Genomic DNA, 14,143 nt, shown 5'->3' with positions numbered 1-14,143 from the left:
CTGTCATCTGCTACCACTGAGAACAGCCTAGCTGCATCCTCTTTGGAACCCCCCTTCAGTTAGTTGAAGGCTGCTATCAAATCCCCCCCACCCCCACTCCTTTTCCCCCGCAGACTAAATAAGCCAAGTTCCCTCAGCCTCTCCTCATAAATCATGTGCCCCAGCCCCTTAATCATTTTTGTTGCCCTCTGCTGGACTCTCTCCAATTTGTCCACATCCTTTCTGTAGTGGTGCCCAAAACTGGACACAATACTCCAGATGTAGCCTCACTAGTGCCGAATAGAGGGGAATAATCACTTCCCTCGATCTGCTCGCAGTGCTCCTACTAATGAAGCCCAATATGCTGTTAGCCTTCTTGGCAACAAGGGCACACTGTTGACTCATATCCAGCTTCTCGTCCACTGAAATCCCCAGGTCCTTTTCTCAAGAACTGTCGCTTAGCCAGTCGGTCCCCAGCCTGTAGCAATGTATAGGATTCTTCGGTCGTAAGTACAGGACTCTGCATTTGTCCTTGTTGAACCTCATCAGATTTATTTTGGCCCAATCCTCCAATTTTTCTAGGTCACTCAGGACCCTATCCCTACCCTCCAGCATATCTTCCTTTCCCTCCAGTTTAGTATCATGTGCGAACTTGCTGAGGGTGCAATTCATCCCATCATCCAGATCATTAATGAAGATGTTGAACAAAACCAGCCCCAGGACCAACTCCTGGGGCACTCCACTTGATACCGGCTGCCAACTAGACATGGAGCCATTGATCACTACCCGTTGAGCCCAACAATCTAGCCAGCTTTCTATCCACCTTATAGTCCATTCATCCAATCCATACTTTTTTAACTTGCTGACAAGAATATTGTGGGAGACCGTATCAAAAGCTTTGCTAAAGTTAAGATATATCATGTCCACCGCTTTCCCCATATCCACAGAGCCAGTATCTCACCATAGAAGGCAGTCAGGTTGGTCAGGCATGACTTGCCCTTGGTGAATCCATGTTGACTGTTCCTGATCACCTTCCTTGCCTCCAAGGGTTTCAAAATGGATTCCTTGAGGACCTGCTCCATGATTTTTCCAGGGACTGAGGTGAGGCTGCCTGGTCTGTAGTTCCTTGGATTCTCCTTCTTCCCTTTTTTAAAGATGGGCACTATATTTTCTTTTTTCCAGTCGTCCGGGACCTCCCCTGATTGCCACAAGTTTTCAAAGATAATGGCCAATGGCTCTGCAATCACATCAGCCAACTCCCTCAGCACCCTCAGATGCATTAGATCTGGACCCATGGACTTGTGCATGTCCAGCTTTTCTAAAGTCCCTAACTTGTTCTTTCACTTCCTCCCCATACTGCACTGCCCAGTCCAGCAGTCTGGGAGCTGGCCTTGTCTGTGAAGACCAAGGCAAAAAAAGCATTGAGTACTTCAGCTTTTTCCACATCATCTGTCACTAGTTTACCTCCTCCATTCAGTAAGGGTCTCACACTTTTCCTGACCTTCTTGTTGCTAACATACCTGTAGAAACCCTTCTTGTTATCCTTCACATCCCTTGCTAGTTGCAACTTCAGTTTTGCTTTGGCCTTCCTGATTACACCTCAGCATGCTTGAGCAATATTTTTGTACTCCTTCCTAGTCATCTGTCCAAGTTTCCACTTCTTGTAAGCTTCCTTTTTGTGTTTAAGCTCACTGAAGATTTTTCTGTTAAGCCAAGCTGGTCGCCTGCCATATTTGCTATTCTTTCTGCATATTCTGTTGATTTGTTCCTGCGTCATCAATAGGGCTTCTTTAAAATACAGGCAGCTACCCTGGACTACTTTCTGCCTCAAATTAGCCTCCCAGGGGATCCTGCCCATCAGTTCCCTGAGGAAGTCAAAGTCTGCTTTTCTGAAGTCCTGGGTCCGTATTCTGCTGCTTTTCTTTCTTCTTTTTGTCAGGATCCTGAATTCGACCATCTCATGGTCACTGCTGCCCAGGTTGCCACTCACTTCTACTTCCCCTATCAATTCTTACCTGTGTGTGAGCAGCAGGTCAAGAGGAGCATGGCCCCTAGTTGGTTCCTCCAGCACTTGCACCAGGAAGTTGTCCCCAACACTCTCCAAAAACTTCCTGGATTGTCTCTGCACTGCTTATTGCTCTCCCAGCAGATGTCAGGGTGATTGAAGTCCCCCATTAGAACCAGGGCCTGCGATCTGGAAACTTCTGTAAGTTGTCCGAAGAAAGCCTCGTTTACATCATCCTCCTGGTCTGGTGGTCTATCGTAGATGCCCACCACAACATCACACTTGTTGGTCTCGCCTCTAACCTTAACCCATAGACTCTGAACAGGCTTTTCTCCATTTTCATACTGGAGCTCTGAGCAATCATACTGCTCTCTTACATACAGTGCAACTCCTCCTCCTTTTCTCTCCCACCTGTTCTTCCTGAACAGTTTACACCCATCCATGACAGTGCTCCAGTCATGTGAGTTACCCCACCAAGTCTCTGTTATTCCAATCACAGTTCCTTGATCGTGCGAGGACTTCCAATTCTTCCTGCTTGTTTCCCAGGCTTCTTGTGTCAAGCATTTAAGATAAGTAGTCGATTGCCCTACTTTCTCAGTATGAATCAGGAGCCTCCCCTGTTGCACCCTCCTCCTTGTGTTTCCTCCTGGTGTCCCACTTCCCCACTTACCTCTGGGCTTAAGTCACCGTCTCCTGCCAAACTTAGTTTAAAGCCCTCCTCACCAGGTTAGCAAGCCTTTGAAGAGGCTGTTTCCTGCCTTTGTTAGGTGAATCCCATCTCTTCCTAGCAATCCTTCCCCCAATCCTTCTTCGTGGAACAACATCCCATGGTCAAAGAATCCAAAGCCCTCTCCCCGCCACCACCTGCGTAACCACGCATTTACTTCCACAATTCGATGGACCCTACCTGGGCCTTTTCCTTCAACAGGGAGGATGGACAAGAACATGACTTGCGCCTCAAACTCCTTTATCCTTCTTCCCAGAGCCACGTAGTCTGCAGTGACCCCCTCAAGGTCATTCTTGGCAGTATCATTGGTGCCCATGTAGAGAAGTAGGAAGGGGTAGCAGTCCGAGGGCTTGATCAGTCTCGGCAGACACTCTGTCACATCCCGAATTCTAGCTCCAGGCAAGAAGCACACTTCTTGAGTTTCCTGGTCTGGACTGCGGATGGATGACTCCATCTCCCTTAGGAGGGAGTCCCTGACCACCACCACCTGTCTCCTTCTCTTGAGAGTGGTGGTCATGGAACCCCCATCCCTAGGACAATGCATCCCATGCTTTCCGATCAATGGGGTCTCCTTCTGATCCCTTCCTTTGGATAACTCTTCCAAACCATTCTCCGCCGTAGTACCTGTGCAGAGAGCCTGAAAACAGTTTCTTACCTCTATCTTCATTGAAGTACATGGGTTCTCCTCTTTCTTCTTCCGGAGGTCATATGCTGCCAGTTTTCTTCCCCGTTCTGCACTGCCCTCTCTGATTCTTCAGCATGTTGTGCCTGCAGTACCAAATGCTGGCTTCTATCCAGAAAGTCTTCATTTTCTCTGATGTAATGCAGGGTTGATGCTTGGGTCTCTAGTCCTTTAATCTTGTCTTCCACTATCGAGACCAGCTTGCACTTCGTACAGACGAAGTTGCTTCTATCCTCTGACAAACATGGCACATCCTGTCCAGGTCACAACAGCTGGTCGCTCACTATCCGTAATGTCTTCCTTCTAAGAGCCTCTTCAGATGTTGTATTCACTGCTCACAGAAGCCTGAAAGGCAAAAACACTCTGTGGGAACTACCCCCAGGCAAACTCCCTCTGTTTGCCTGTCCTCTGTTCGCCACTCACTCGGTTCGCAACTATAAAATTAAAATAAATAAAAATAAAATAAATAGCTTTTTTTTCAACAAGATTACCATTTCACATTGTTCTCTGTGGATGGAGACCACAGGCTGCCCTCAGTTCAGAGGGTTGTGTTTCTCTAAAGCCTGTGCAGAAGAAAGTTTATGTTGCAGGTAGCTAAGATGGTCACTGCCTTCCATTTTTCTGAAAAGGAGTGAATCCAACTTGCACCTCTGCAGAGTAAACGGATATTAGAAATGTGGAAGACAGGATTATGGGAGATCATAGTGAGGGCATATGAGTGGGACAGAAGACAAGATAAACTAGGGAGAAAGACAGGAAGGGGTGGGCAGGGAGGATCAGGTGAAAGGGAGACAGTTATAGGGACAAAAAGAAAAGGAGTACTTGTGGCACCTTAGAGACTAACAAATTTATTTGGGCATAAGCTTTTGTGAGCTACAGCTCACTTCATCGGATGCATTCAGTGGAAAATACAGTGGGGAGATTTATATACATAGAGAACATGAAACAATGGGTGTTACCATACACACTGTAACGAGAGTGATCACTTAAGGTGAGCTATTACCAGCAGGAGAGTGGCGGGGGGGGAACCTTTTGTAGTGATAATCAAGGTGAGCCATTTCCAGCAGTTGACAACTTGGCCCACCTTGATTATCACTACAAAAGGTCCGTCCCCCCCGCGCTTTCCTGCTGGTAATAGCTCACCTTAAGTGATCACTCTCGTTACAATGTGTATGGTAACATCCATTGTTTCATGTTCTCTATGTATATAAATCTTCCCACTGTATTTTCCACTGAATGCATCCGATGAAGTGAGCTGTAGCTCACGAAAGCTTATGCCCAAATAAATTTGTTAGTCTCTAAGGTGCCACAAGTACTCCTTTTCTTTTTGTGAATACAGACTAACAAGGCTGTTCCTCTGAAACCAGTTATAGGGACAGGGGATGTAGAAGGACAGAATTAGAAGACAGTAAATTGAATCCCCCTTCCAGTAGCCAACAGGGAGGATTGCGTTAATGCATTTAAATTTGGCTTTTGAGCCTGAAATGATCCCAGACTCACTGAGGGTGGGTACTTCTCGCTACAGGCTATGTCTTCTCTGCAGAGTTTTTACTTCGGTTTTGCACTGATCCCTCCCCTCCTGTCCACACACCAAACCCTCTCAGCCAAGTTTGGTGGTGTTTTCAACCTGGGTTTGCTGGCTCATCTGAGGCTATCAGTTAAAGCCCAAGTGAGGCAACATGCCCACCTTGCAGAGAGGATGCAGGCTAAATCAGCTGAGAGCTGATAGTCATCCACTGCCTTCCCTTAATTCCCCTCATGTGCCCAGAAAAACAGACAAGGCTCCCACAATTCCCTGGGAAAGTATCATAGGGCGGCTGAGCTTGCAGCAGTGCAAAGTAACATGGGATACGCCTCCCAAATATCCTAGCAAATATACAAGTGTGTACACAGCACCAGTGAGGACAAGTAACTCAGTTGTGGCTTTGTAGTGTGGGTACTTAGGACCAGGTGCTGACCACCAGCGTTAACACTCCAGTGAAGACATAGTCCTCAACTCAAAAAGAGGAAACGAACAAAAAATGTGATTTAAAATAAATAAATATACATCTACCAGTTTAATCCAGTCTCATGAGTTTTGGGGGATCTGTTTCATGGTGTTAAATGCTTGCATTTGGCAATACTTGGGGTTGCCCTTCCTCATATCCCCAACCACAATCCACACTTGCCACTTTGGCTTCACCAGATCCTGTTCATTGTTAAGCAGTTGCTACACACATAATATACCTCACAAAACCAAAAAAGCAAGGAAATGAAAAGATAGCCAACCTCTACTCCTCCGTCCGAAGCTCACATCTTAGTACCACCACAGCTAAAATATGCTACCGATCACAAGCCACAATCTTAACTCTGTCTCCTTAGGGACACCAACCTTCCAGTACCCCCTATATAAAACACCCACAATTAATAATATTTGGAACTGATACTTGAGGGAAAGGAGCATGCTGAAGGGAAAGTTGAGGAGGGAAGTACCTGGCTGAGGTGGGAGGGGGTAATTTGGAAAAGGTGGCACTGAACAGGTGGCATTCCTAGTGGGGCAGAGTTAAGGTTGTGGTGTTACAATAGTTACACTAGTGCTCCAATTCTAAAGGATCTTTTTCATTTGCCATAACTTTAGTTTTTACTCTTTGGGTTGAAATTTTGCACATTTGTTCTTAGTTCTAGTGTGAGGAATTGGGGATAGGTTGGGTTGAATTTTTGTTTTGAAGGCCTGAGCAAAAATGGTTCAACTGTTTTCAGTACTGAAGAAATACTGTACACTTTTGCCATTATGAAACATTTCACCCTTCTCCCCCTTTTTTTTAGGTATAGTACTTCAGCCTGCGCTGGTAAAAAAATAAAATAAAAAAAATAAAAAAAAATAAGAACTTGAATGGGACATTAGGTCATGATGTGCCTTTTAGAGGTCTGAGAAAAGTCAGTTTTGCTTTGCTTTAGTTGTAAGAGTTAACAAAGTTTATTTTGTGTATGTGCACATCCTTTCTATTATTTATTATTGGCACTGCACATACACATGTATGTAAACAGATTAGAAAATTTTCAGGCAGTACATGATCTCTGAACAATTGCTTATGCACAGGAATATGTAAGAAAGTCAGGTGTAGATATTTTATTTTAAATGTGTATGTACATATGGAATACGATTTGTGAGGGTACTTGTGGAATGAGGCAGGGATGTGAAGAAGCCCAGCATTTTTCCATACAGTGGAACAGTCTTCAGTATGTTGCCCCCTAAGGTGACCCCTTTTCACATACAAAAATCTCTAGTTTGAGTTAAGTGATGCTTTAAACTTGAGCTAGCTGGCCTCTCAGAAGGTATGGGTTAAAGCTGAGAGCTGCTGACAGTTGCTCTGTTCTGCTAATCTAAACACTCTGTGCAATTTGAGTGCTGTTTTATAGTGTGACCACTCTCAGTTGAGCTAGATTAACTCAAGAGGAGTTATCTCAAGTGTTGATAAGTTGAGCTAACACTACAGTGAAGACAGGACTAATATATGAAGATGAATATGGAAAGAGGCATTCGTCATGCTGTATAATAAGTGAAAATGCTTATGAAGGGATGCAGGATTATATGGACTCACAGTACATGTTAGATTGAGTGTAGCAAAACAGGGAAAGGGTTATTTGTGTGCAGTAAATAAGGCAAGGCACCACCTATTCATATAGTGAGGCTATATATATATAAAATAAAAAACTGAACAGCTGCTTTATTCACTGCGTAATATCTCATCTGCATACTAAAGGAGGCAATGGCCCTGTCAAAAATAATATATTATCATATAATTAAACTGTGTATCATAATACATACATGCAAATGGTTACGGTTCAGCAAACAACTTTAATTTTTGCATTTCCAAACTTGAGAGCTTCATTTTGCAATCCAGGCATTCCTTTAGCATTGTTTTTTGCATTTGCAGTGGTGTTAGATAAAAATATGAAAGGTTTAGCTAAAGAAAGAGGGAATATCTTAAGACTCCTGTGTCGACTGTTAAGAAGGTACTGGACTTGAATAGTATATCTTTAATGAAGGGATTTCTGCCATCTTTATAAATGTAAAAGTGTATGTATTTGTCTCTTTACTGTCAAGATGAAGTTTGAAAACTTGACAGCAGCTTTTAGGCCAAATGAATTATAGAAAGGAACTAGTTAAGAGAGCACTATACCCGCTTAACCGTTGCTTAAGGTAAATACTGGGGAATTCAAGAAATAAGAGCTTTTTGTGAAAGCACTTTGTAGAACACAGTGTAGAGAAAAGCACCCGTGCACACACAAGCCCACCCCATCCTGTCAACATGCTCCGAGAGGAGTTAACAGCCTTCACGTTATTATTGTTTTGATCTTTGGGGAAATTGCTTAAATGGCCTCTACCCATAAATAAACTGTTACTGTAATGAGCTGTGTTTGCTCTGGAAAGGTGGGGAAGCTGTTTCAGAAGGATGAAACAGATTGGAGTCCACTGAGCATGCAGTCCTAAACAGAATAGAATGAGTAGGAAAAGAACCAGTCCATGCAAAGGAACAATCTCTAAGAAGATGTCTTTCCTGAATCAGAGGAAAATGCCCCTAATACTCAAACATTGTTTTATTCTGACACAAATGAGTTTGTAAGCTTCCTAAACCTCTAAAAACGTTACAGAAAATATTCGAATTCCAGCTTTTAGTTTGTTATAGAATTGCAGTCTAACCTTGATTATCTGAAACTCTCTGTTGTCATCTCAGTCATCCATTCATTACAATGAAGGTTTCCTCAATTTTTTGAACTTATTCACAGTTGCTGTGACATTCAAATAATTGCAGTTCTACTACATAAGAGATAGGTATTTTATTAATAATTATAATTATTGTATTAGCTGGGCCCCATATTCTCCAGTAAACTCTTTTACTTTTTGATAGCAGTAGTGCAGTGGCATTTTTGCAGTCACATATAAATGGACACATGATCCAAAATGAGTTTTGGATAAAAGTCCGTGTAAAAAAGAAAACAAAAATCTCATAATACTGCAACACTACCCCCAGGAGGGAAAATAGCATCTACTCTCTTTTCCTCCACTCCCATTAAGTTAAGGTCCATATGGTCTCTTTTTTCCTCTCCTTGCCAAGAGACATAACTTCTATGCAGGATTTTATTTTTGCCCCTACCTGCCTCTGCTTGATTAGCTGGGGAATGCTCCTGTTATTGGCATTCCATTCACGCTGCCTGGGCATGCTTGTCTAGCGGAAACTATCAACAGGGTCCTTTCACACCAACAGGAAAGGAAGCAGAATGTTAATGTCCCAACTATGATATCCCAAATGTTAGTTATCCCCGAATGTTAGTTATCAATACTTATTTTGTCACACGACTACGCTGGAATCAGTGCTGTAAAAATTTTACTGCTTGGGTTCAGAGATCACACGTGTTTTTAATTTATGCTATGAAACAGATCCATAGCTCCCTGTGTTAGCGATAATTCTATGCTTATTTTTTATTCTTCACCAGAAATAAAAATTGTTAACACTGGATAACTCATTTGCTGTCCATTTGATCACGTTTGCTCTCATTGTGTTTTAATTTACAGTTCCCGCTGAAAATGTTGCAACAATTGCAGATTGTGCCAGTGTGATTGAGGGTGTAAGTCGAAGTCGCAATGCCTTGTTGAATGGAGATACAAAGAATTATGACTGGGATTCCGGGTACACGTGTCATCAGCTAGGCAGTGGTGCTATTGTGGTACAGCTAGCACAGCCATTCATGATTGGATCAATACGGTAAGGGGATTCTTCTTCTCTAAAGACCCAGTAGCAATGAGGCTTCAGCAGCCTTACAGATAAAATTGCTTTCTTGTAAATCAACTCTGAAATGTGAAACATTTCCTGGTCAGTAATTGTATCATTGGGGATATTTTAGTATTTATCTATTTGTTTTTTATTTTTGTTCCAATGTAACATAGTATGTTTAATTTCTCAACATCTATCAAATTCAATACAGTAATATAATATCAGAACAAAAGTAAAAGTTACATGATGTCAAATGAAAAGGAGTACTTGTGGCACCTTAGAGACTAATCAATTTATTTGAGCATAAGCTTTCGTGAGCTACAGCTCACGAAAGCTTATGCTCAAATAAATTGGTTAGTCTCTAAGGTGCCACAAGTACTCCTTTTCTTTTTGCGAATACAGACTAACACGGCTGTTACTCTGAAACCTGTCAATGATGTCAAATGACTGCCTTGTACATCTGTTTGGATAGCACCAAAATACAAAAGTAAGATTTAAAAAAAGTTATAAAAAGCAGAAAAAAAGTCTACTGTATTAAAACAGAAAATTAGTTTCAACATTAACTATGGAGCAGCTAGATGCTCTGTAATACTCATGTTATTAGATAAAAATGATAGCAGCAACTGAAGAAAGGAGAGAGTCATCTTAAAATTATATGCCCACTCTTAGGGTATGTCTTCACTGCAGAGTTAGGATGGATTCTGACACCCTAGGCTAGAGAGCCTGAGCTCCAGCTCAAGCCACAATGTCCATACTGCTATTTTTAGCACGCTAGCTCAAGCCCCACTAGCCTGACTCTGTCTACACAGGGTGGGAGGCTTACTATTACCTACAGTGTAGATTTACCCGATTGAGCTGATTGTTTTCACACGAAGGGATTGTCTACATGTGAAAGTTAATTTGGATTAAGATAGGGTGGGAATTTAAAGTGCAATAGGTTTCAGAGTCACAGCCGTGTTAGTCTGTATTCGCACTTTAGATAAGCTATTATCAGCAGGAGAGTGGGATGGGAGGAGGTATTTTTTCATGCTTTATGTGTATATAAAAAGATCTTCTACACTTTCCACAGTATGCATCCGATGAAGTGAGCTGTAGCTTACGAAAGCTTATGCTCAAATAAATTGGTTAGTCTCTAAGGTGCCACAAATATTTCTTTTCTAAAGTGCAATAATTATTCCTGAATAACTCCATTATTTTGGAATAAGAGTGCCTTGTTCCTGTTTCTTATTCTACTTTCAAAGTGGATTATGCTGAACTAGACCAAGGCTCTCTTATTCTGGAATAAGAGTGTATGCACATGGAACTATCCCAGAATAGCTATTTGGAATAATTCAATATATAGACAAGCCCTAAGAAAATCAGGTAGTGTTCTTGTATGTTGTCAGGAACTGCATTTGTGTCTTATATGACATTTTATAAGAGAGGTTTCTAAATTTACAGTGCTTGTGGATGAAGCTGGAAATCTTGGCACCCTCAGAGGTTAGCAATAGCTGATCTACAAAAAGAAAAGGAGTACTTGTGGCACCTTAGAGACTAACCAATTTATCTGAGCATAAGCTACAGCTCACTTCATCGGATGCATACTGTGGAAAGTGTAGAAGATCTTTTTATACACATAAAGCATGAAAAAATACCTCCTCCCACCCCACTCTCCTGCTGGTAATAGCTTATCTAAAGTGATCACTCTCCTTACAATGTGTATGATAATCAAGGTGGGCCATTTCCAGCACAAATCCAGGATTTAACAAGAACGTCTGGGGGGGTGGTGGTGGTAGGAAAAAACAAGGGGAAATAGGTTACCTTGCATAATGACTTAGCCACTCCCAGTCTCTATTCAAGCCTAAGTTAATTGTATCCAATTTGCAAATGAATTCCAATTCAACAGTTTCTTGCTGGAGTCCGGATTTGAAGTTTTTTTGTTGTAATATAGCAACTTTCATGTCTGTAATCGCGTGACCAGAGAGATTGAAGTGTTCTCCGACTGGTTTATGAATGTTATAATTCTTGACATCTGATTTGTGTCCATTTATTCTTTTACGTAGAGACTGTCCAGTTTGACCAATGTACGTGACAGAGGGGCATTGCTGGCACATGATGGCATATATCACATTGGTGGATGTGCAGGTGAACGAGCCTCTGATAGTGTGGCTGATGTTATTAGGCCCTATGATGGTGTCCCCTGAATAGATATGTGGACACAGTTGGCAACGGGCTTTGTTGCAAGGATAGGTTCCTGGGTTAGTGGTTCTGTTGTGTGTTATGTGGTTGCTGGTGAGTATTTGCTTCAGGTTGGGGGGCTGTCTGTAGGCAAGGACAGGCCTGTCTCCCAAGATTTGTGAGAGTGTTGGGTCATCCTTCAGGATAGGTTGTAGATCCTTAATAATATGTTGGAGGGGTTTTAGTTGGGGGCTAAAGGTGACGGCTAGTGGCGTTCTGTTATTTTCTTTGTTAGGCCTGTCCTGTAGTAGGTGACTTCTGGGAACTCTTCTGGCTCTATCAATCTGTTTCTTCACTTCCGCAGGTGGGTCTTGTAGTTGTAAGAATGCTTGATAGAGAACTTGTAGGTGTTTGTCTCTGTCTGAGGGATTGGAGCAAATGTGGTTGTATCGCAGAGCTTGGCTGTAGACGATGGACCGTGTGGCGTGGTCAGGGTGAAAGCTGGAGGCACGTAGGTAGGAATAGCGGTCAGTAGGTTTCCGGTATAGGGTGGTGTTTATGTGACCATCATTGATTAGCACTGTAGTGTCCAAGAAGTGGATCTCCACAATTTCAGCCCATGCACGTCGGCGGAAGCACTCTATGTAGAAGTCCAGTCTGCTGTTTCGACCTTCAGGAGGAGTCCATCTAGAATCCTTCTTTCTAAACTTTCTAAACTACTACATGCCACAAGGGGCCACAGCAATGGTTCCCTCAACCCACCCAGCAATATTGTTAACCTATCCAACTATACTCTCAGCCCAGCGGAAGCAGCTGTCCTATCTCGGGGCCTCTCCTTCTGCCCCTCCACGCCCACGAACATGATACAGTTCTGTGGTGACCCAGAATCCTATTTTGGACGTCTCCGACTCAAGGAATATTTCCAACATACCTCTGAACAACATACTAATCCACAGAGACCTCCCTACCAACACTACAAAAAGAAGGATTCTAGGTGGACTCCTCCTGAAGGTCGAAACAGCAGACTGGACTTCTACATAGAGTGCTTCCACCGACGTGCACGAGCTGAAATTGTGGAAAAGCAACATCACTTGCCCCATAACCTCAGCCGTGCGGAACACAATGCCATCCACAGCCTCAGAAACAACTCTGACATCATAATCAAAAAGGCTGACGAAGGAAGTGCTGTTGTCATAGTGAATAGGTTGGAATATGAACAAGAGGCTGCTCGACAGCTCTCCAACACCACTTTCTACAAGCCATTACCCTCTGATCCCACTGAGAGTTACCAAAAGAAACTACAGCATTTGCTCAAGAAACTCCCTGAAAAAGCACAAGATCAAATCCGCACAGACACACCCCTGGAACTCCGACCTGGAATATTCTATCTACTACCCAAGATCCATAAACCTGGAAATCCTGGGTGCCCCATCATCTCAGGCATTGGCACCCTGACAGCAGGATTGTCTGGCTATGTAGACTCCCTCCTCAGGCCCTACACTACCAGCACTCCCAGCTACCTTCGAGACACCACTGACTTCCTGAGGAAACTACAGTCCATCGGTGATCTTCCTGATAACACCATCCTGGCCACTATGGATGTAGAAGCCCTCTACACCAACATTCCACACAAAGATGGACTACAAGCCGTCAAGAACACTATCCCCGATAATGTCACGGCTAACCTGGTGGCTGAACTTTGTGACTTTGTCCTTACCCATAACTATTTTACATTTGGGGACAATGTATACCTTCAGATCAGCGGCACTGCTGTGGGTACCCGCATGGCCCCACAGTATGCCAACATTTTTATGGCTGACTTAGAACAACGCTTCCTCAGCTCTCGTCCCCTAATGCCCCTACTCTGCTTGCACTATATTGATGACATCTTCATCATCTGGACCCATGGAAAAGAAGCCTTGAGGAATTCCACCATGATTTCAACAATTTCCATCCCACCATCAACCTCAGCCAGGTCCAGTCCACACAAGAGATCCACTTCCTGGACACTACAGTGCTAATAAATGATGGTCACATAAACACTACCCTACACCGGAAGCCTACTGACCGCTATACTTACCTACATGCCTCCAGCTTTCACCCTGACCACACCACAAGATCCATCGTCTACAGCCAAGCTCTGCGATACAACCGCATTTGCTCCAACCCCTCAGACAGAGACAAACACCTACAAGATCTCTATCAAGCATTCTTAAAACTACAGTACCCACCTACGGAAGTGAAGAAACAGACTGATAGAGCCAGAAGAGTTCCCAGAAGTCACCTACTACAGGACAGGCCGAACAAAGAAAATAACAGAACGCCACTAGCCATCACCTTCAGCCCCTCCAACGCATTATTAAGGATCTACAACCTATCCTGAAGGATGACCCAACACTCTCACAAATCTTGGGAGACAGGCCAGTCCTTGCCTACAGACAGCCCCCCAACCTGAAGCAAATACTCACCAGCAACCACATACCCACACAACAGAACCACTAACCCAGGAACCTATCCTTGCAACAAAGCCCGTTGCCAACTGTACCCACATATCTATTCAGGGGACACCATCACAGGGCCTAATAACATCAGCCACACTATCAGAGGCTCGTTCACCTGCACATCCACCAATGTGATATATGCCATCATGTGCCAGCAATGCCCCTCTGCCACGTACATTGGTCAAACTGGACAGTCTCTACGTAAAAGAATAAATGGACGCAAATCAGATGTCAAGAATTATAACATTCATAAACCAGTCGGAGAACACTTCAATCTCTCTGGTCACGCGATTACAGACATGAAAGTTGCTATATTACAACAAAAAAACTTCAAAT

At 43.3% G+C, this 14,143-nt stretch overlaps 1 protein-coding gene across 3 annotated transcripts in view; it reads left to right on the top strand.

Moving 5' to 3' along the window:
- Window positions 1–14,143, top strand: part of BTBD9 (BTB domain containing 9) — a 308,471-nt gene that overhangs the window by 193,395 nt on the left and 100,933 nt on the right. For all 3 annotated transcript variants that reach the window (XM_077813611.1, XM_077813610.1, XM_077813612.1), the window contains one exon: window positions 8,951–9,140. In XM_077813611.1, the coding sequence (XP_077669737.1) occupies window positions 8,951–9,140 (190 nt within the window). The remainder of the gene's footprint in view (window positions 1–8,950; window positions 9,141–14,143) is intronic.

Source organism: Eretmochelys imbricata, chromosome 3 (assembly GCF_965152235.1).
Source record: "Eretmochelys imbricata isolate rEreImb1 chromosome 3, rEreImb1.hap1, whole genome shotgun sequence".
Taxonomy (NCBI): Eukaryota; Metazoa; Chordata; order Testudines; family Cheloniidae; genus Eretmochelys; species Eretmochelys imbricata.
This window is presented reverse-complemented; position numbering and strand designations above follow the sequence as displayed.